General features: G+C 45.7%; 1 protein-coding gene across 1 annotated transcript in view; it reads right to left on the bottom strand.

Moving 5' to 3' along the window:
* ADAM9 (ADAM metallopeptidase domain 9) overlaps positions 1–21,822 on the bottom strand; it is a 51,329-nt gene that overhangs the window by 18,893 nt on the left and 10,614 nt on the right. The window contains exons 2-13 of the mRNA XM_087969665.1: positions 21,568–21,662; positions 18,517–18,581; positions 16,999–17,077; positions 14,443–14,519; positions 11,402–11,585; positions 9,713–9,778; positions 8,635–8,706; positions 7,925–8,094; positions 3,526–3,607; positions 2,439–2,572; positions 502–673; positions 25–117 (exon numbers count right to left, since the gene is read on the bottom strand). Coding sequence (XP_087825791.1) covers positions 25–117; positions 502–673; positions 2,439–2,572; positions 3,526–3,607; positions 7,925–8,094; positions 8,635–8,706; positions 9,713–9,778; positions 11,402–11,585; positions 14,443–14,519; positions 16,999–17,077; positions 18,517–18,581; positions 21,568–21,662 — 1,289 coding nt within the window. The remainder of the gene's footprint in view (positions 1–24; positions 118–501; positions 674–2,438; positions 2,573–3,525; positions 3,608–7,924; positions 8,095–8,634; positions 8,707–9,712; positions 9,779–11,401; positions 11,586–14,442; positions 14,520–16,998; positions 17,078–18,516; positions 18,582–21,567; positions 21,663–21,822) is intronic.

Below are 21,822 nucleotides of genomic sequence, written 5' to 3'. Positions count from 1 at the left end.
ACAGAACAGAACAGAAGTTCTTACCTGACAATCTTTGCAGCAATCTCCGTAGCCGCAGCCAGATCCTGAGCGAAGCCTGCAAGTTCCTGCCTCACAGCAAGGATCAGTTTTACATTCCTGAAAAAGACGAAGACACCTACGAAGGTAGCACACTTCCAGGCGTTTTCAGTCCTGTCTCCTAACCAAAAGGTGAAAGTCTGCTTTTTAGGTGCAGACAGGTAGATCTGTGATTTCCTAGACACAAGTGTCCATGTGCAAATGAGTTTTTACTTTGATCCTGGCCTCATTCAACATTTGGGGGGAGCGTGGTCGCTGTATTCCTCATAACTCAACCATTAGACAGTTCTTCAAGATAAACTTAGCTCTTCAAGCACAAATCATTGTCCATAGGCAGTTTCCAATGTTTTCATCTTGCCTTCTTGAAATTTCATTCACTTTTCAAACTGGCCAGAATCTAAAACTGGCCCTGGCCACCAAGATGTCTTTATGTGCGTTACTTACCTCCACTGACCCACAGTCACACTCTTCTCCTGCATCCACAAGCTTGTTGCCACAGTATGGGATGCTGTAGGTCTCATCAGGCCTGGGGATGTTGAGGAGGCAGCTCCCGCCCTTGTTTAGGGTTAGCTTTTCAAAGTCTTCCTCGCTGCACGTGCTGAAATTCCTGGCACCTCTACAAAGAGGGAGAGATTTCAAAAACCTTTTAAGTTAAGCCTGTCGGTCAATAAAATGTGCGGTGTCTCCCTTGGATGACTCCTCGGAAACCGGCCTGAATGAGAATGACCTCTCATTCCTGGCACATCAGGAACAGAGTTAATTACTGACCCTGAACAGCCAGCAGAAAGAGAATGACAGGCTTCGGCTGGGGACGGCTTGCAGGTCAGTGAAGAGGAGGGGGAGGAGACGCCTGCTGTGGCAGATCTCAGAGCACGCCGGGCAGAGAAACGGATGTCTGCCAGATTGCTCGGGAGAAGGCCCCGCTCCTCCTGATGGGCTGCACTGGGAAAACTATTTACAGCAGGCAGATGGAGGCCTTGCTGGGAACAATGTATGTGGGTCGTGGCCGTGTATTTGTTCTCGTTTCCTGCTGGACTCAACAACTTTGACATCAACACACAGTGGAAGGCCAAAGGGACTGCTGGACGCCCCAACATAGGTGACTCTACACAAAAGGTGCCAGGTTTTGACCTTCCGTGCCAGCATTGGTCAACTCTGAACTGGATTCGTACCCAATATGGCGTCTGCTAGGACTCATTGTTTAAGTGGGGGTCTTGTCTCTACCCCTCAGTGTGACTGTGGTGCTCCCTGACAAAATATCCATCCCATTGTGTCCAAAGGTCCATCAAGAGCTTTAACATTTGAACTACTATTAAGTCCATGCATTTGTCATGTGCTAAATAAAAATAAATAAATGCTGCTGGATTTTTGAGACTCTGAACTTCTACAACCAGTGAGCTAAGGTGGATGTGCTTTCAGTTTTTGTACCTGGGGGTTTTGCATTCGTTTATTGGACTTACTTGTTTGAGCCGTTTGCTATTTGTTTCATGGGCTTAATTGGCCATTGCCTGGGGGATTAATCTGGGTTTGTTCTTGCAGGGGAATACCAACCGCTGGGGAATACCAATAAAACTCTCCATAAACCACTCTGACATGTGAGTGAATGAGTGAGTGAGTGGAACAGCACAGTATGGTGTTCTTGATTTGGAAGCGGAATTAGAGGGATGGCAAACAGAATTTTGATTGACTGGTGAAATTCCCTGCAAAGTCTTCCATGCGAGTATTAATCAGGTTGGATTTTACTTAGCTTCGAAATAAGGCAAGATTGGTAATAGAGCATGTTATAATAATAATCCTCCAACAATATCTATAACACCATCAAACATCAACATCCCAAGTCCTTGGGAAGGACTCGACAGGTAGACAAAAATTCCAAATCTGATCTGAACATAGGGCTCATCGTGCAACGATTCATAATAACTTCAACCCCTTCCATCGTTTCATCTGTTAGTTAGAATTAAGTCCAGTATAGTTGATCCTCTACTTGGGAGTGTTGCGGTGGTCTAGAGGTAGAGCTCTCACCTCACAATCAGGAGGCGGTGAGTTCAATCCTAAGTAGCGGCAGATATTTCTCTCTCTGGCCACTATGAAGAATATATCTGCTGAACAAAACTCCGCTTTGGTAACAGGAAGGGCATCCAGCCAGTAAACACTCAGTTCCAGTCAGTTGCCCGGACTCCCACCCCACAAGGGATTATGGGGGTCATTAAAAGAAGAAGATGATGGTTGATCCTCTACTTCCCTTGGGAGAGAAAAAAGGGCCTGCTAGGTTCATAAGGAATCTGCTCGACCTGCGAACTTCAACTCCCAGGAATCTGTTTGATCTTCCACCACCAGGTGTCAAAATGCCTTTTTGGAAAATAGAATCGGGAGTTACTTACGATGCTCCAGAGTTCATAATGCAGTTCCCTGTTTCACAGTGACAGTTTCTATCGTTGTCGTGGTTCATGCCCAGATTGTGGCCAAGCTCATGAGCGACGATGGATGCAAACGCCTGCAAGCTGTTGGGTCCAAACTACAAAACATCACAGAACAAAGAAGACGGCATGGATTCCTTTGTCAGGAGACTTGTGCGCCAAGAGTACTGGGCAAGACGGCGTGGGGTTCAAGCTGTCTCTTGGCTGTCATTTCCCAGAAGATCATTGGCTGCCCTCTCCCCTCTTTGGAAGAGCTTTAGAGCTCCCGCTGCCTTAAGAAAGTTCAAAACATTCTTAATGATCCATCTCATCCTGGGCACCCCCCTTTTTTTTTTGAACTATTACCATCTGGCAGACGGTACAGGACAATAAAAACAAGGACAAATAGGCTGAAAAACAGCTTCTATCCCAGGGCAGTAGCTGTTTTGAATTCTGCTGTATAGTGCAATATGAATGCAATATCAGGGGGTTTCAATTCAATTGTATAGAATGTGAAGGATGTGTGTTTGTGTTTTATTTTCATAGTCATAATGTACACTGAAGATGGTATTTAATTTCATTGTATGAGGTGCAATGATGATAAAGTAAAGTAAAGTAACAGTAAAGTAAAAGTAAAAGTAAAAGTAAAAGTAAAAGTAAAAAAAGTCCAAAATAAAAGGAAAGCAAAAGCAAAAGCAAAAGCAAAAGCAAAAGCAAAAGCAAAAGCAAAAGCAAAAGCAAAAAGTAAAAGTAAAAGTACAATTATTGTTTTTGTGTCATGCCCCGGGTCATCACAACTTTCAGATTTGATATTCCCCGGATGTGCCTGTTTACTACCCAAATAAAAAAAGAACTTTTGAGAAGATGTCTGTCTCGGAGTTATTTGTTGGAGTGGAGGTTTTCTGGAATGCTGACACTGTCATAAAAACAACCGTCTTGTTTTGCAATGGAAATGTTGACCTCAATTGTGATCATAAGTGGAGGACAACCTTCTCTGCCCTTTCTGCCACAAGTCATCAAAGCTGTCATTTTATCTTTGACTTAACGGTGGTTGCAGTGAATAGCCGCTTACCACATTAATGCCTCCAGAGTGACTGTTGGAGCACACGGTGCCCACGTAAGCCATCCCAGCTGTGCCACCAAAACCCTTCCTCCTACAGTAGAGAGGGAAATAGCCCACATTTGTTAATGACAATTAAGCATGAAGCATTACTTTTGTCTGAAAGTAAACGATCGTCCATTTATAACCCCATGCAATCATGTTTGGCCATCCATAATTATGGCATCATCTGTAGTTATTTTCTTACTAACCCAAAAGCAAAACGAATTCATCATCCACAGCCATTCTAACCAAAGGAAGAAGGAGGGCTTGGTTTGCCACCTAAGAGATTAAGTCTCTCAGCTATCCCAAAAGTGCTTTTTTCAGGAGGCAACTGGGCTTCCTTGTTTTTTTCCCCTCTGAAGAAATTTTGCTTCTCATCCAATAAGCTTCTTCAGTTCAGACAGGATAGTGGGGAATGGAAGGATTTATATCCATATAAAAGGACTCTGAGGACACAGATAAACCTCCAAGTGGCCTCAACGACCCTCTCAAAGGATACAAATGACCAGCTGTCTGCAAGGAGTATAAATCCGTTCCTTCCCCACCATCCAGTCAGAGCTGAAGAAGCTTCTTGGATGAGAAGTGAAACGTCTTCAAAAGAAAAAACAAGAAATGTCCAGTTGCCTCCTGAAAAAGCACCTTTGGGACAACCGTGACCTGGATAAATGAAAATCTCTACAGACTTTTAGCCACACAATTTCAGATGAAGACCCTTTAAATGGTGTTGGGAGTAGGAACGGATTTCCATAGGGAAAATTGCAGGCTACAGGAACCATTTGCACTACTCAGGTGACCCTGAAGACACAGATAAACCTCCAAGTGGCCTCAATGACCCTCTAAAAGGATGCAAATGACCAGCTTTTCTGCAAGCAGCATAAATCCTTTCCTTTCCCACCATCCAGTCAGAGCTGAAGAAGCTTCTTGGATGAGAAGCGAAACATCTTCAAAAGAAAAACCAAGAAAGTCCAGTTGCCTCCTGAAAAAAAACAACTTTGGGATAACCATGAACCTGGATGACTGAGAATCTCTACAGACTTAAAGTCTCTTGACTGTTATTGCCAGCCAAGAGATCTCCTTCAGCATTTTTGGACTGAAAATCTTCAAAGCCACATATTCGATTTACAAAAAATGGGGGGGGGGATTTTTCAAGCCCAAAATGCTGAGACTCGCTTACGAAGGAGATCTCTTGGCTGGCACGGAGAATGTTCCAACGCTTAATATCTTAGGTGGCAAACCAAGCCCTCGTTCTTCCTTTGGTTAGAACGGAGATGGAGAATATATGTGTTTTGCTTTTGGGCTAGTAAGAAAAATCGCTACGGATGGTGTAACATCAACCGTTGCCCAAAACTACAGTGAAAAGAATAAAGGGATTAGAGCAGGGATGTCCAACCTTGGCAACTTTAAGACTTAAAGATGATTAGGGGATTGGTGGCTAAAACATATCAAGAATGGTTGCTGGAATTGGGTGTATCTAATTACAAGAAATAAGGACTAGGGGTGACATGAGAGCAGTCTTCCAATATCTCAGGGGCTGTCACAAAGAAGAGGGAATCAAGCTGTCCTCCAAATCCCCTGAGGGCAGGACAAGAAGCAACGGATGGAAACTCATCAAGGAGAGAAGCAACTTAGAACGAAGGAGGAATTCCCTGACAATTGGAACAATTAACCAGTGGAACAACTCGCCTCCAGAAGTTGTAAATGCTCCATCACTGGAAGTTTTTAAGAAGAGATTGGACAACCGTCTGTGGATTAGTCTGAAATAGGGTTTCCTGCCTGAGCAGGGGTTGGACTAGAAGGCCTCCAAGGTCCCTTCCAATTCTGCTATTCTGTTCTGTTCTATTCTAGTCTAGTCTACTCTTCTTCGTTCCATTATTCTGTTCTGTTCTGTTCTATTCTGTTGTGTTGTGTTCTATTCTATTCTATTCTATTCTATTTCTATTTCTATTCTACTCTACTCTTCTTCATTCCATTATTCTATTCTATTCTATTCTATTCTATTCTATTCTATTCCATTCCATTCCAATCCAATCCAATCTAATTCTACTCTCCTCTTCTTCATTCCATTATTCTATTCTATTCTATTCCATTCTAATTCTACTCTATTCTTCTTCATTCTATTATTCTATTCTATTCTATTCTATTCTACTCTACTCTACTCTACTCTACTCTACTCCATTCCATTCTAATCTAATTCTACTCTCCTCTTCTTCATTCCATTATTCTATTCTATTCTATTCTATTCTATTCTATTCTATTCTATTCTACTCTTTTTCATTCCATTATTCTGTTCTATTCTATTCTATTCTATTCTATTCTATTCTATTCTATTCTATTCTATTCTATTCTATTCTATTCTATTCTTAGTCTTAGTCTTAGTCTTAGTCTTAGTCTTAGTCTTAGTCCTAGTCCTGTCCTGTCCTACTCTTCTCTACTCTACTCTACTCTACTCTACTTTACTCCACTCTATCTACTTTACTCAAGCATGGTTGGTTTGGGAATTCTGGGAGTTGAAGTCCACAAATCTTAAAGTTGCCAAAGTTGGAATCTCTAGATTAGAGGGAGTGGCAGGATGTTGCCAAGGGAATCTGTCTACAGGAAAAGGTAGTCCTCAACTTAAACCATTTGGTTCGTGACCATTCCAAGTTCTAATAGCGCCGGAAAAAAGTGACTTACCACCAGCCCTCCCCCTTAAACAACTGTTGCAGGAATCACCATGGCCACGTGATCAAAATGGGGACGCTTGTATCACGGGCAACTATTTATGATGGCTGCAATGTCCCATGGTCGTGTGATCGCCATTGACGATCTTTCCAGATGAGCTTCGAACAAGCAGAGTCAAAGTGTATGTGTGTGTTGGGGGGAGCCAGATTTGCTTAACTGCCAGATTCACCGCTGTAATTTGGCTAGCAACCGTGACAATAAAGACCGTAAAATTGGCCAGGACTCATTTAAACAGTTGTCAACTCATAATATATTTCTCTGGTCTTTAGAGTTGACAACAGAATGGGAGGAGGGAGCAGTGCAGCCACTCACAAAACCAAAAGTGCATTCCATAAACGTTTTCAAAGATAATAACTAGGTGACTGGAGAGCCTGATTGATGACTCTTGGCTATGGATGGGTCCCATTGGAGGATATGAATTACGATCCACCCAGGGGGTGGGGGGATAACCAGGGTCAAGGGTGACAATGAATGATGTGTCTCAGAGTCTAGCTGTCAGGATTCTGGCAATGACCCCCATTTAAATCATGAGTCTCGAGCCAAACTTCCAAAACTCAAAAAAGGATTTATTGGGAGTTAACATGTCCGGCACTGCCTGGGTGTAGCTGTGATGACCCAGGGTGTGGAACGAAAGCAACAAAATCACAAAAATAGGTAAAAGCCCTTTAATACCTCTAACTTGGCCCCCAATGCCCAGTTATCATCGGCTTGAGAAAAAACTCTCCCAAAAACAGTTTTCAAAGGGAAGAAATTCCATCCGAACCCAAAGTACATATAAATTATAAACAAAAACCAAACACAAACCACACTGCAGTAATTAACGAGACAGGGCAGGATAAGGGATTGAAGACATCAAAAGATAATGAAACACACACACTTGGGAGGATGCCAGAACTCAAATAAGACTTGACAAACCAGAATAATTTCATGCTTTGCTTCCAGCAACTTTGTCGTGCGCAGTTTGCCCTTTTAAACAGTCTTCCCAGCTGCAGCCAATGAAGGGGATCAGAGCCCTTTCCTCCCCCGTAAACCATGCAACTCACGTTGCTCCCTTATCCATTCCTCCCTGCATGCCCTAGGATGAAGAGGGGGTGGGCCTGGGTCTTCCTCTGAATGCCCAGCCAGACTTTGCCCTTCCCCAGTTTCCTCCACAGCCACCGGAGCCACATTCCCACTCCCTGTCAGCTGTTCCATCTCTCCCTTGGAATCAGATTCCAACACAGCATGACAGTAGCCGACTCTGAGGCACATCATTCATTGTCACCCTTGACCCTGGTTTTCCCCCACCCCCTGGGTGTATCGTAATCCATAGTCTCCAATGGGACACATCCATAGCCCAGAGTCATCAATCAGGCTCTCCAGTTAGAATTTTGCTCAGCAGAAACTTCGGTCACCTAGAAACTACCTTTGAAAACATTTCCGGAATGCAGTTTTGGTTTGCAAGCCGCTGCACTGCTCCCCCCCCACACTTCCCTTCCTGTTGGCAATTCTTAAAAAGACCAGAGAAATATTTTATGAGTTGACAACTGTCTCGCTTAACGGGAATTCTGGCCCGGGAATTGTGGTCGGAAGTCATGGACTACCTTGTCAGGCGTTTGTGAGTGTGTGGCCTCCTTGCCCAGAAGAAAGGGGGGTGCCCAGATCTTACAGAACAAGCTGGGCGCTGTCGTGCCGTCGGCGGGGAACCAGTTCCCGCTCCCTCCACTGCACGAAATTGGCCAGGACATCTCCGGCGCCTCCTTCCATCCGGATCTTGTTTTCGGACGTCCAGATCTCCAGGCCGACCAACACGATGCGGATGTTCAGCATGATGTAGATCTGGAAAAGGACAGAGAGGACGGTGGAAGAGAGAACCACATAAGAGGTTGGGCATGGCCTTCGTTAAGGCTGACTGTTATTTTGAAAAGAGGCGTCTTGGCCTCTAGTGACTTTATAAATACACTGGTTTTTTTTTCTTGGCAATATCATAGAAGCATTTTATCATCTTCTTCAATTACCTATTTTATATGACCGATGGATGCTCAGCGCCCCTGAAGACCTCAGGAGCAGTTGAGTGAATTTGTACTGAATGCTCTTGATCTCAGGCCTGGCTAGTCTAGGGACGAGAAGGACCAGGGGAGACAGGAGAGCAGACTTCCAATATTTGAGGGGCTACCAGAGAGGAGGGGGTCAAGCTATTTTCCTATTGTCTATGGTCTCAAGTGACCCCAGTGGGCAGGATAATTACTAAGTACATTTATATATATATTTAATAGATTTTTTTAAAAAAATTTCTCCACACATTATTAGGGGAAGGACACACCTCTTGGTCAAGAGATTTGACCTTCTGCGCATTTGCCATGAATTTCTTCCACTTACACTATCCAGAAAGTTTGCCAGCTGCACCATCTCTTCTCTGACTGCCGTCTTATTCTGGCCTAACAAATTGTACTGTGAGAAAAAAAGGAAAAGAAAGAAACATAAAATAAAAAGAGGTTGGGGCGCACATCATCATGTCAGCCTTGTCAAAGGCATTAAAACTTTGGACAGGATTGCAAGCCAATCCCCTTTAGGTCAGCCAGCAACCTCCTTGGTGACTCAGAGATTCGGTGCAACTTGATTGAGGACAATGAAAATCTTATAAAAGCTTGTAACAATTTTCTCAGATAGATAGCTAGACTGACAGACAGGTGAGAGAAAGAGAGAGACAGACAGACAGACAGACAGACAGACGGACAGACAGACAGACAGACATGTAGGTAGGTGGGTAGGTAGATAGGTAGGTAGGCAGGTGGGTAGGTAGGTGGGTAGATAGATAAGTAGATATATAGATAGGTAGGTGGGTAAGTAGATAGGTAGATAGGATGGTAGATAGGTAGGCAGGTGGGTAGATAGGTGGGTATATAGGTGGGTATATAGGTATGCAGGTGGATAGGTAGGTGGTTAGTAGGTAGGTAGGTAGGTGGGTAGGTAGGTGGGTAGGTAGGTGGGTAGGTAGGTGGGTGGGTAGGTAGATGGGTAGATAGATAATGATGATGATGAAGATATAGATCGGTAGGTAGGTAGATAGGTAGGTAGATACGTAGATAGATAATGATGATGATGAAGATATAGATAGGTAGGTAGTAGGTATGTAGGTAGATAGATAATGATGAAAAAGGAAGGAAGGAAGGAAGGGAGGGAGGGAGGGAGGGAGGGAGGGAGGGAGGAAGGAAGGAAGGAAGGAAGGAAGGAAGGAAGGAAGGAAGGAAGGAAGGAAGGAAGGAAGGAAGGAAAGATGATGGATGGATAGATGTATGCATGGATGTATAGATAGATAGATAGATAGATAGATAGATAGATAGATAGATAGATAGATAGATAGATAGATAGATAGATAGATAGATAGATAGATAGATAGATAGACAGATAGACAGACAGAGATAGACAGACAGACAGACAGACACAAGCATCATACCCTTTCTTTGTCTACGACAATGAAGAGCTCCACATATCTCGTCTGTTGAAGAACGCTTCTTTTCCTCTACCGAAAGAAAGAAAGAAAAATCCACAGGGGTTCATAATAAACTAACAGTTCTGTCCTGATTCTCCAGCTCAAAACAGAATGAGGCCATACTACACAACATACTCCTTTGACACTGCTACTTCAGATAAGAATTTCTAGTATAGCATGTAAACCCAAGAGCAAAATGTCTAGGATACTCTTTAGATTTCGTCATATGTTTCTGAGTCTCATGAACCAAAACTAGATGGTGCTTTAAGAGGAGAAGGACACGGTTTTATTCAAGGGGGAATCAGCGATATCAAAATGGCAGAGACAATTGAACACACCCTGCCCCTTTTTAATTTGCATGTCAAGTGTCGGGATCAAAGCAGATGTCTGGTTGACACAAAAATCTTGACTAATAAAGGAGAATATTTGTATCTCAGGTCCTGGGCGCTCTCTGAGCTTGCTTGTTTTCTTGCAGACATTTCATTACCCAACTAGGTAACCTCATCAGAGCTAGAAGGGAATTAGGTTTGCAGGGAGGAGCAGGAAGAGGAGGAGGAGGAGCAAGAAGAGGAGGAGGAGGAGCAAGAGGAAGAGGAGGAGTGTGGGGTCCTTGGTGCTCTCTGAACTTGGTCATTTCTTGCAAACGTTTCATTACCCAACTAGGTAACCTCATCAGTGCTAGAAGGGACTGAGATTTGCAGGGAGGAGTGGGAGGAGCCGGAGAAGCAGAAGGAGGAGGAGCAAGAGGAGGAGGACTGTGGGGTCCTTGGTGTTCTCTGAACTTGATAATTTTCTAGCAGACTTTTCATTACCCAACTAGGCAACCTCATCAGAGCTAGAAGGGAATTAGGTTTGCAGGGAGAAGCAGGAAGAGGAGGAGGAGGAGGAAGAAGAAAAGGAGGAGGAGCATAAGGAAGAGGAGGAGTGTGGGGTCCTTGGTGCTCTCTGAACTTGGTCATTTCTTGCAGACGTTTCATTACCCAACTAGGTAACACCATCAGTGCTAGAAGGGAATTAAGCTTGCATAGTGCAGGAAAAGAAGGAGGTGGGAGGAGGAGGAGGAGGAAGAGGAGGAAGAAGAAGAAGAAGAGGAGGAGGAGCATAAGGAAGAGGAGGAGGTGGGAGGAGGTGGGAGGAGGAGGTGGAGGAGGAGGAAGAAGAAAAAAGAGGAGGAGGAGCATAAGGAAGAGGAGGAGGAGGAGGAGGGGAGGAGGAGGAGGAGGAGGAGGAGGAGGAGGAGGAGGAGGAGGAGGAGGAGGAGGAGGACGACTATGGGGTCCTTGGTGCTCTCTGAATTTGGTCATTTCTTGCAGACGTTTCATTACCCAACTAGGTAACTTCATCAGTGCTAGTGATGATGTTACCTTGTTTGGGCAATGAAACGTCTAAAAGAAAACAAGCAAGCTTAAAGAGCTTGACACTTGTAAGTCCAAAATCACCTAGTCACCTGCCTAACGTGCCTATTATGTACAGTGCTTTCTAGATATTTTCTCCTTACGCAGACGTATTGATACTAGTACTTACTGATGTATTTGTTTTTTCTTTTTCTCTTCAATTTAACCAAGAGGGCAATTTAAAATAAATAAATAAATGACAGCCATGCCTTCCAAGAGCAAACTGTACACAACAAAACCCTTTCCGAAGGGCACCTACTCTCGCCATTAGAGATGCATTCTGATGGCGCTGAACATCTCCGCTTTCCCACTTCCTGTCCGGATGAGAGACGCCGCAGTTCCCGGGTGCTTTTTTCACGTTCTCCATCCGGTAAACAGCATGGCGCAACGTGTTGTTGATGGGCTCAATTCCATAGGGGATGTCCTGGATCTGCACCAAGCCCCTGGCAACGACAGCACCGGAGGCATCAGCCTCATCTCCCAAGCGAGAGGGATGAAGCCCAGGGGGTGGGCTTCAAAAAATTTCAGCAAGGGGTTCTCTGCCTGGTGGCTGGGTGGGCGTGGCCTAGTCAGCCTCCTGCACCACGGCCGGGAGGGGAACATTTTTGCCCTCCCTCCCTGGGCTTTCCTCGAGCCTCCAGGAAGGGTTTCGGACTCGGAGGCTTTCCTTGAGCCTCCAGGAAGGACGTTTCCCGACCGGAGGCTTTCCTTGAGCCTCCAGGAAGGCGAGATTCCCCAGACTCCGGAGGCTTTCCTGAGACTCCAGGAAGGCAAAACCGTTTCCCGGACTCCGGAGGCTTTCCTCGAGCCTCCAGGAAGGCGAAAACCATTTCCCCGGACTCCGGAGGCTTTCCTCGAGACTCCAGGAAGGCAAAAATGGTTTCCCACGGACTCCGGAGGCTTTCCTCGAGCCTCCAGGAAGGTGAAAACCGTTTCCCCCGGACTCCGGAGGCTTTCCTTGAGACTCCAGGAAGGCGAAAACCGTTTCCCCGGACTCCGGAGGCTTTCCTCAAGCCTCTGGTGGGTGAAAATGGCCTCCCTGGGCTCCGGAGGCTCTCCGGAAGCCAGAAACGGGCCCATTTCCGGCCTCCACTGAACTTCCGGGAAGCCCGTTTTTTGCCCTCCCGGAACCTCTGAGCACACCCTGCACTTACCTGCATCCAAAATGGGCCCCGTGGGGACGCCTGGGAGGGGAGGGGAGGGGAGGGGAGGGGTGGGCGGGGCCAGCCAGGAGTGGGATTTGGCTGTTCTCTGAACTGTGCAGAATCTTAGCTAGGGGGCTCTCCTGATCCCCTGCGAACCCCCAGAAGCTCACCGCTGGGTGAAGGAGCTACGGAACGTCACATTCAGAAGTTTAGAAAAACCACACAGAAATTAACGAAGTATACAGAAATAATGGGCATTTGGGACTGTATCAGGAGAGCCAGGGAAGCCCTTTTTTGTCTTATCTAAACACACCCCTGAAGATATTCACCCCTGAATAGCTTCATCAACCAGGTTCTGGTTATAAGGGTCGGAGAACTAAATTCATGCTCAACGCTGACCCCGGATCCAAGGTACCAAATTTTTTTCATACTGGAGGGGAGGGGAGAGGAGGAAAGGGGAGGGGAGGGAAGAGGTGGAGAAGATAAAGGAGGGGGAGAGGAGGGGAGGAATGGGGAGAGGAAAAGAGGAAAAGGAGGAAAGGAAGGGACAGGGGAGAGGAGGGGAAGGAGGAGGAGGAGGAGAGAGAGGAGGATAGGAAAGGGGAGGGGAGAAAAGAGAGGAGGGAAGAGATGGAGAGAAGAGAGGAGGGAAGTAAGGGGAGGGGAGGGAAGGAGAGGAAGGGGGAGGAAATGGAGGGGAGGAGAGGGAAGAGGACAAAAGGGGAGGGGAGAGGAAAGGAGGGGAGGACAGCGGAGGGGAATAGAAAGGACAGGAGGGGAGGGGAGAGGAAAGGGAAGGGGGGAGGAGGAAAGGGGAGGGGAGGAGGAGAGGAGGACAGGAGGGGTGAGGAGAGGAGAGGATTTTTTTTTTAATTTCAAAAAGCCATTTTTCAGAGATGTCCAGGGAGGGCATGTACACCAAGGAGAGACACCCTGATGTCACAATGCCAGCCTCGTCCCTTTTCTGTGTGGGTCACAATACCGCAGGGATGCCATGACATTCCAATCTTGCTTCCTTCCTTGGGATGAAAGCTGTGGGATATGACCAGGCCGATCCCGAAGGTGGAGTCAAACGCATCATCAGTTTGGAGTCACTGCCTCCTTATTCGAGACCTAAGTCCCTTGAGATCCAGTGATTCTTATCTGGCTGCAATGTGCATTGGCTGTTAGTAGATCAGATGCTTATGTTTAGGTTTCAGGGAATAAACTCGTCGTACTTTGTTACCGTACTTTTCGCACTATAGGACGCACTTCCCCCTCCCCCAAAAAGGGTCTGTGCATCTTAGGGAAAGTTGCCAAAGCCCCGCCCACTCGTGGTCCCCACCCTTCGGCCTCTGCCTCCCAGCAATTGCCTCCTTGCAGCGAACAGCCTGGTCAGCTTCAGCCTGATTTAACACGAGCAACTGATTGGCAGTTGGATCAGCCTCCGGGAATACTGACGATCAGCTGTTCCAGGCTGCGGGGATCGCCACTGCTTATCGCCGCTGTTGCTGCCCATTGCCGCCGCTGCCTATCGCCGCTTCTTCATGCCCCATTTTTGGCCTCTTTGCGCCCCCTTTTCAGCCTCCACACGTCCCGTTTCCAGGCACTTGGAACGGGCCAAAAACACGACGCGCGGAGGCCAAAAATGAGACGCGCAGAGGCAGCGATAGACGGCAGCAATCTCCGCAGCCTGGAACAGCTGATCGTTGGTATTCCGGGCAGCCGATCCAACTGCCAATCAGCTGCTCATGCTAAATCAGGCTGAAGCTGACCAGGCTGTTTGCTGTTTGCTGCAAGGAGGCAAATTGCTGGGAGGCAGAGGCAGAGTTATTTTTTTCTTGTTTTCCTCCCCTAAAGCTAGGTGTGTCTTATGGTCTGGGGCATCTTATAGTGCACAAAATACAGTACTTTATTCTGGAACCTAAACCAGCTTCTGTCACAATCAGCAACACCTGATATTTGCGCCATTCTGGTCTGGCCCTGACTATCCACCCCAAATCCAGACCCAAGGCATAAAAGTAAAAGAACGGAGTAAATGACAAGGCTGACGCCCCTCCCCAATCAACCAAGGGTTTTTTTAAAGGGGAGGCGGGCTCAAAGCTGTAATTCACTTCTGGACCAATGATTGTCAGCTTCTTCCCTACCAAACAAGTCCAACAGGTGGCTTGGTTACCTGAGCCCGAAGCAGGTGCTGACTGCAACTATAGAACTTGAGTCGCCTTCGACATATCCCTGGTAGTGGCAGTGGTTCTAAACGGGGAAGAAAGGAATAAAAACTAAGCAGAAGACCACATCAGCAATTTAACCCTGATATACAGTGCCTTGATGGCCCTGAGACCCAGAAGCTGTTAGGGCAGGGGTGAGGAATTAACAGCCCCTTTATGACTTGTGGACTGGTTCAGGAATTCTGGGAATTAAAATCCACACATCGTAAAAGGGCCACGTTTCCCCATCCCTGGTTTAAGGCATGAAGGACTCTGCTTTTTGATTTAACACTTTGGGGTTGACTTTAAATAAGTTACAACTGAGTACCTACAGCAGGGGGTCTTCTAACTTGGACAGCTTGAAGACGTGTGGACTTCAACTCCCAGAATTCCTCCTCCAGTCATGTTAGCTCAGGAATTCTGGGAGTTGAAGTCCAGAAGTCTTCAAGCTGTCAAGTTTGGAGACCCTTGAGCTAAAGAAAGGTACTCTCGCTTGTCCAGACCTCCATTGTGAAATGAGATTTAAGAATGGAGAAGGATTGTCGGAGATTATCGATGCACAAAGATATAAAGAGGGACTTTATTTAAGGATTTCTGGCTTGCACTCTGGGGGAAAGGAGTGCCGCCTTCCTAAAGTTGAAAGCAAATAAACATCACCATCGTTTAGTACAGACTTAAACCTTGCCAATTCCTGCCAGCTAATTCCAGCCAAGTGGACTGATTATATAAACTTCTGAACTCATAGCAACAAGAACCCCAGGCTGTGCACTCATCTGCAGCAACTACCGTGGCACTAGCTGAAATACAGGAGTGGAGCACGACATGTCAAAAACGGCATTGAATTCATAAATAAACGTACAGCCTTCCTGTAAGGAGAAGAACTGGCCCCTCTTAAAAGCCAGAACGTGGTCGAATCACAGTCTCCACGCACCAGGTGGGGCAGCCTGTTGTGTGGCACAGAAGTTCCAAAGAGAGAGAGAGACAGAGAGACAGAGGGAGACGAGAGACACAGAGAGAGAGAGAGAGAGAGAAAGAAACAGAGACAGAGACAGAGAGAGAGAGAGGAGAGAGAGAGAAAGAGAAAGAGAGAGAGAGAGAGAGAGAGAGAAAGAGAAAGATAGGAAAGAGAGAGAGGGAGAGAGAGAGAGAGGGATGCAGAGAGAGTGAGTGAGAAAGATAGAAAGAGAAAGAGAGAGTGTGTGAGAGAGAAAGAGAGAGGGGGAGGAAGGGAGGGAGAGAGAGAAAGAGAGAGAGTGAGAGAGATGTTTGTGAGTATGTGTATGAGAGAGAGAAAGAAAAAGAGAGAGCGGAGAGAGAAAGAGAGAGAGAGAAAGAGACAAAGGGAGGGAGAGGGAGGGAGAAAGATAGAAAGAGAGTGTGAGAGAGAGAAAGAGAGAGAGAGAAAAAACACCCCCACTCACGATCCTTGCTAGTTCTTGAGGTATCAACACTCTTAACTCGGTCCAATTAATCATTTGCCAGTGCATGAATTATATTTGTGGAATTTGTTCCTACCAAAAGTCTTGGGCGAGGTTCCTGGAACAGCACCAGAAATTGGCTACATTGATCAGCAGGGGAATTTATGACACATAAGGGACATAAATCATAACACCTGGATTGAATTCATTGAATTAATCTGAAACTCCAATTCATGAAGCTTTTCTCCCATTCTTCTCCACCCACGTCTTTGTCCTGGATCTACTGTGGTTTTTGTCTGAACAGGTACAAGTCAACATACGGGTTCAATGGGCACCAGTCAGTCGTTAAGTGAGACGTGTCTGATTTTATGACCTTTTTTGACCCTGTGCACCCTGTCCCCTCGTCCTTAAATATATGCAAGATGATCAAATTCTTTCCCCCTGAATTTCTTTTATATTCTCTACTACAGCGTTTCTTAAGTCTCCCTCTTAACAAACTGAAAGTAGAAGTAGAAGGAAAAAAATCCCTCTCTTTGCACACGTATATAAGGGAACGTGGTGGCTCAGTGGCTAAGACGCTGAGCTCGTTGATAAGAAAGGTCAGCAGTTCAGCGGTTCGAATCCCCAGCGCCGCGTCATGGAGTGAGCTCCCCGTCCCTTGTCCCAGCTTCTGCCAACCGAGCAGTTCGAAAGCATGTAAAAAATGCAAGTAGAAAAATAGGGACCAGCGGGAAATGGGAAGGGAACAGCGTTCTGTGCGCCTTCGAAGGCGTTTAGTCCTGCCGGCCACATGACCACGGAGACGTCTTCGGACAGCGCTGACTCTTCTTCGGCTTTGAAATGGAGAGGAGCACCGCCCCGTAGAGTCGGAAACGATGAGCACAGATGTGCATGGGGAACCTTCATGCGCACACACACGCACTCAATGCCTCTCCCCACAGACCGAAAGAGAGACTACAAAGTTAAGTGTAGAGAAAGCCCCACCGCTAACCTTCTTCTGACCTCATCCCCAAGGCTGACAGGACATCTTCCTCCTCAGCCAGAGCCAATTCTTGGAAACCATTTTTCTTTTAAACTTATCAACCCTCAGAGAAAAATAAAACACACCTGAAGATCTGGAGTTTCTGTTTTCAGCTTTCCACTTTCATCGTAGGTGTAAATTCTGAAGTCTTGGGACACCAGATCGCTAAAAGGATGGAGGAGGGAAATGTATGAATGCCAAACAAAAATGCTTTTTTTTAAAAAAAAAAAAAAAAATCAAAATAAGAGAAATGTGAGCTAAAGGACAACAACAACATCAAAAAAGCCAAAGCACCCGAAGGCCAGACAAGGAATAATGGATGGAAACTGATCAACGAGAGATTCAACCTGGAAATAAGGAGACGTTTTCTGACAGTGAGAACAATCAACCCATGGAACAGAAGTTGCCTTCAGAAGTTGTGGGAGCTTCATCCCTGGAGGCTTTCAAGAAGAGACTGGGCTGCTATCTGTCAGAAATGGTGAAGGGTCTTCTGCTTGGGTGTGAGGTTGGACTAGATGACCTACAAGGTCCCTTCCGACTCTGTTCATCGGTTTAAAAAAAAACCTGACCAAACCTCAACCACAGCCAAAGAATTTGTGAGGGAACAAATGGACCTTTACTCTCCAACTAAACCTCTGGCTTTTTCTATCACCTGTAACTTTTTACATAAAGAGCACTATGGGATAAGGGTTGAGGGGGGAAAATAAAACAAAACTTAGGAACAGGGTAAGAAAAGCTGCAGTTGGAAGCATATCAATAGGTTCATTGAAAATATGAATAGAATAGAATAGAATAGAATAGAATAGAATAGAATAGTTGGAAGGGACCTTGGAGGTCTTCTAGTCCAACCCCCTGCTTAGGCAGGAAACCCTACACCACTTCAGACAAAGGGTTATCTAGTCGCTTTTCAAAAACTTCAAGTGTTGGAGCATCCACAACTTCTGGAGGCAAGTTGTTTCACTAATTAATTGTTCTAACTGTCAGGAAATTTATCCTTGGTTCTAGGTTGCTTCTCTCCTTGATTAGTTTCCACCTGTTGCTTCTTGTCCTGCCCTCAGGGGCTTTGGAGACTAGCTTGACTCCCTCTTCTTTGGGGCAGCCCCTGAGATATTGGAACACTGCTTTCGCTCCTCTTTATTCCCTATGGGACGGGTCATTCACCGTCCAGCTGTGGCTTTACTCCTGAGTCGACCCTTGTTCCTTAGCTGTTTCCCTCTTCTGGCAGCTCTGTACATGCGCACACTGGGAACAGGCTCCAGCTGTTCTTCTTCCCCATTGATGTCCAACTCTAAAGGCAGCTGATAACTGTCAGACGGCCCTGGCCCCCGCTCTGCCTCCGACGCAGAGTCTTCCCCAGACCCCAGGACTGGCCCATGTTCCTCCCCAACCTCCTCACTATCTGAATCTGCCACCAGTGTGGCGGGCCACAACAGAAGAAGACACTTCGCTTCTCATCCAAGAAGCTTCATCAATTGTGACTTCTTGGAGGAGAAGCAAAACATCTTCTTCCTTAAGGAAAAAGAACAATCCAGCACCTTTGAGACTACTATGACCTGGATGACTGAGAATCGCCACAGACATACAGCCAGAACGAAATCACTTACTTGTGCCTTCTTAAATGAATGGTATATGGTTTTCCTTCAACTGTAACCCTGAATGATAACTGGTCCTGAAAACATAGAGGGAGAAAGCAATATTAGCGGGTGTTTCAATCATACTTAGTGAGCCAGTCCCAAACTAATGAACAGTGGGAGTCAAGCAGCAATATTTAATAAATATTTCATGCCTCCTTTTACATATATATATATATTGGGTGGGGAGGGGTGCTTTATACATCTTATGTGGTTTTTATATTTAACCTTTTATATAATGCTGCCTGAAACACAGATGCGCAGAAGGAGAGGAGAGGAGAGCAGTGGAAATCTATGGGCCGGTCCTTGGGATGGAAGAGCCACTGCTGCTAGCAAGGCCCCACCTTAGCTCTGGGGATAAAAAAGGCAGGGGGAGGAGATGAATAGATGTAGCAGACAACTATTCATCTCCCTGCCGGACGGACCCGGTGAGAGAGAAACTTTTTACCGGGGCTGCTGGCCGCCTCTAATAAAAAGGAATATTTAGTTAACTACAGAGGGTTTGTTGTGTTTGGGAGCTGGGTCAGAACAGTTTGTTTAATTACCTTGTATGCTGCCCGGGGTCAATTTGGAGTCAAGCAAGGCCTAAACTGAATAAATTAACGTTCCACCAGATAAAATTGTAGGCTTGATATTGGTTGTGTTTGTTATGTTCCTCCCTCATGACTGCATTCCATCCCTTGAGGTTGGTCTAGGATCGTAATGAGGTTTCATTTGAAATACAGCATCGTGTCGCAGCTGCCAATCACTTTTATTTTGTAAGAAAGTGTGCAGCATTCCCTCGGAGGCCAGGCACTGCCGCGTTTATCAGAGATACAAGGAGCCCTTTCCTTTAAATTTAATTCCTATTGATCAACGTGTCGATGAAACATTGGAAGTTGCTGAGCGTAATTGTCGCCGAATGCAATTTTTTTTTTTTTTAATGGCAGGAATCAGGGAAGACATTTTGTGGAATTTTGTTTGCCCGAGGAGCCCAAAATCATTTGATCAGACATGAATATTGTGTGCAGCAAACCTTAAGGCTGCAGTAGATTATGTCATGCCCATGGTGGAGACTGACTCAGAGGGAGAGGAGGAACAGCTGACAGGGAGTGGAGGGGTGGCTCCGGAGATTGTGGAGGAGGCTGAGAAAGGGCAAAGGCCGGCTGAGCAGTCAGAGGAAAAAACAGGCCCATTCCCTCTCAAACCCAGAACATGCAGGGCGGAACGGAGAAGGAAACAACTTGGCTTAGGGGAGAGGAAGTGGCCATAATCCCCCTCATTGGTTGCAGCTGGGGAGACTAGTATATAAGAGAGACGGTTTAAACACAGCGTTGCCAGAAGCAAAGCGTGTTTTATTTTGGGCTGAAGTTATCTTGGTTGGCATCCTTCCAACAGACCGTGCCTTGTTATCTCCTTGCAGTTGGTAATTACTTATCCTGGTCTGTTGTGGAATTTCCTTCTTTGTAGTTTGCTTTGGGTTTTTTTATTTCACCTCTATCCGCTCATTAAGTTTGGACTGCATGGCTTTCTTTTGAAGACTATTTTTGAATACGTTTTATCTCCAACTGAGAATTAGTGAACAGTGAGGCCAAGGTTGGCGGCATTAAAAGACCATTACATTTTGGATTTTGTTACGTTTGTGTTACACTCCGGGTCATCACAATTGTTATTTGCTGTTCTCCTCTTTACCAAGAGATACATTTCTGGGCCAATTTTCAAGATGATAAGAGTATAGGCTTCTTCATGCCAATAACCATTTTCATCATTCCCCAGGAACCAAAGGCCTAGCTGACAGAACTATATTCCAGAGAGTGGAGCAGTGTTTCTCAACTTGTCTTTCTTCTCAACTTGGAAGAAGTGTGGACTTCAACTCCCAGAATTCCCCAGCCAGCATTCTGGGAATCGAAGTCCAGACACCCTTGAGCTGGCAAGGTTGAGAAACACTTCAGTGGATGAAGGTTGGATGAGGTTGGCACGACCAATTTGTGAGGCAAGCAAGGCTGCCCTGCAAATGTATAGGATGCCCCCAACATCCCTATACAACCTTCAGTTCTAGCACAAGAAGGCCATTGGCCAACATTTCCTCTGCCCTGCTCGGTCTCTACAACCACCGTGAAAAATGCAATACAGAGACCGTAGTATTTGTCATATGTGGTAGCTTCCAAACATCTGCACAAAACATTCCCGTTAATCCATGAAGACTCTAGAAAGAGTGCAGAGAAGAGCAACCAGGATGATGAGGGAACTGGGGGCTAAAACATATAAAGAATAGTTGCTGGAACTGGGTATCCCTAGTCTGATGAAAAGAAGGACTCTAAGGGAGCTATGATAGCAGTGTTCCAATATTTGTAGGGCTGCTCCAAAGAAGAGGAAGGGGTCAAGCTATTCTCCAAGGCACCTGAAGGCAGGACACGAAGCAATGGGTGGAAACTCCTCAAGGAGAGAAGCAACCTGGAACTGAGGAGAAATTTCCTGACAGTTGGAACAATTAACCAGTGGAACACCTTGCCTCCAGAAGTTGTGAATGCTCCAATCCTGGAAGTTTTTAAAAAAGAGATTGGATAACCATTTGTCTGAAGTGGTGTAGGGTTTCCTGCCTAGGCAGGGAGTTGCACTAGAAGACCTCCAAGGTCCCTTCCAACTCTGTTATTCTATTCTATTCTATTCTATTCTATTCTATTCTATTCTATTCTATTCTATTCTATTCTGCATTCTCTTCCCTTCCCTTCTCTTCCCTTCCATTCTATTCTATTCTGCATTCTCATTCTCTTCCCTTCCCTTCCCTTCCCTTCTATTCTGCATTCTCTTCCCTTCTATTCTATTCTGCATTCTCTTCCCTTTCCTTCCCTTCCCTTCCATTCCATTCCATTCCATTCTATTCTATTCTGCATTCTCTTCTCTTCCCTTCCCTTCCCTTCCCTTCCCTTCCCTTCCCTTCCATTCCATTCCATTCCATTCTATTCTATTCTATTCTATTCTATTCTATTCTATTCTATTCTAATTCCTTAATTTGGTTATGGAAGTTCCCCCATGCTTACATACCTCTAAATGTTGGGCCTGTTCTCTTTCTTGTTCTTTTTCTATCCTCTTGGGGACAATAATTTCGTAGGAAGACAGATGAGAAAGTGACTGAAAACCTGCAATAGAAGAAGAAGAAGAAGACATGTGAGCTTGCACAACAAATACTCTGGCTTTTAAATACTCTGGAAGATCAGAACTTGTGAGATAAATAGAACACAGAAGAATAAGGTTGGAAGGGACCTTGGGAGGTCCACCAGTCCAACCTTCCATTCAAGC

This window comes from Notechis scutatus, chromosome 7, assembly GCF_049901735.1.
Source record: "Notechis scutatus isolate UNSWTSFEM ecotype Mainland chromosome 7, rNotScu1.2, whole genome shotgun sequence".
In the NCBI taxonomy this organism is placed as follows: domain Eukaryota; kingdom Metazoa; phylum Chordata; class Lepidosauria; order Squamata; family Elapidae; genus Notechis; species Notechis scutatus.
This window is presented reverse-complemented; position numbering and strand designations above follow the sequence as displayed.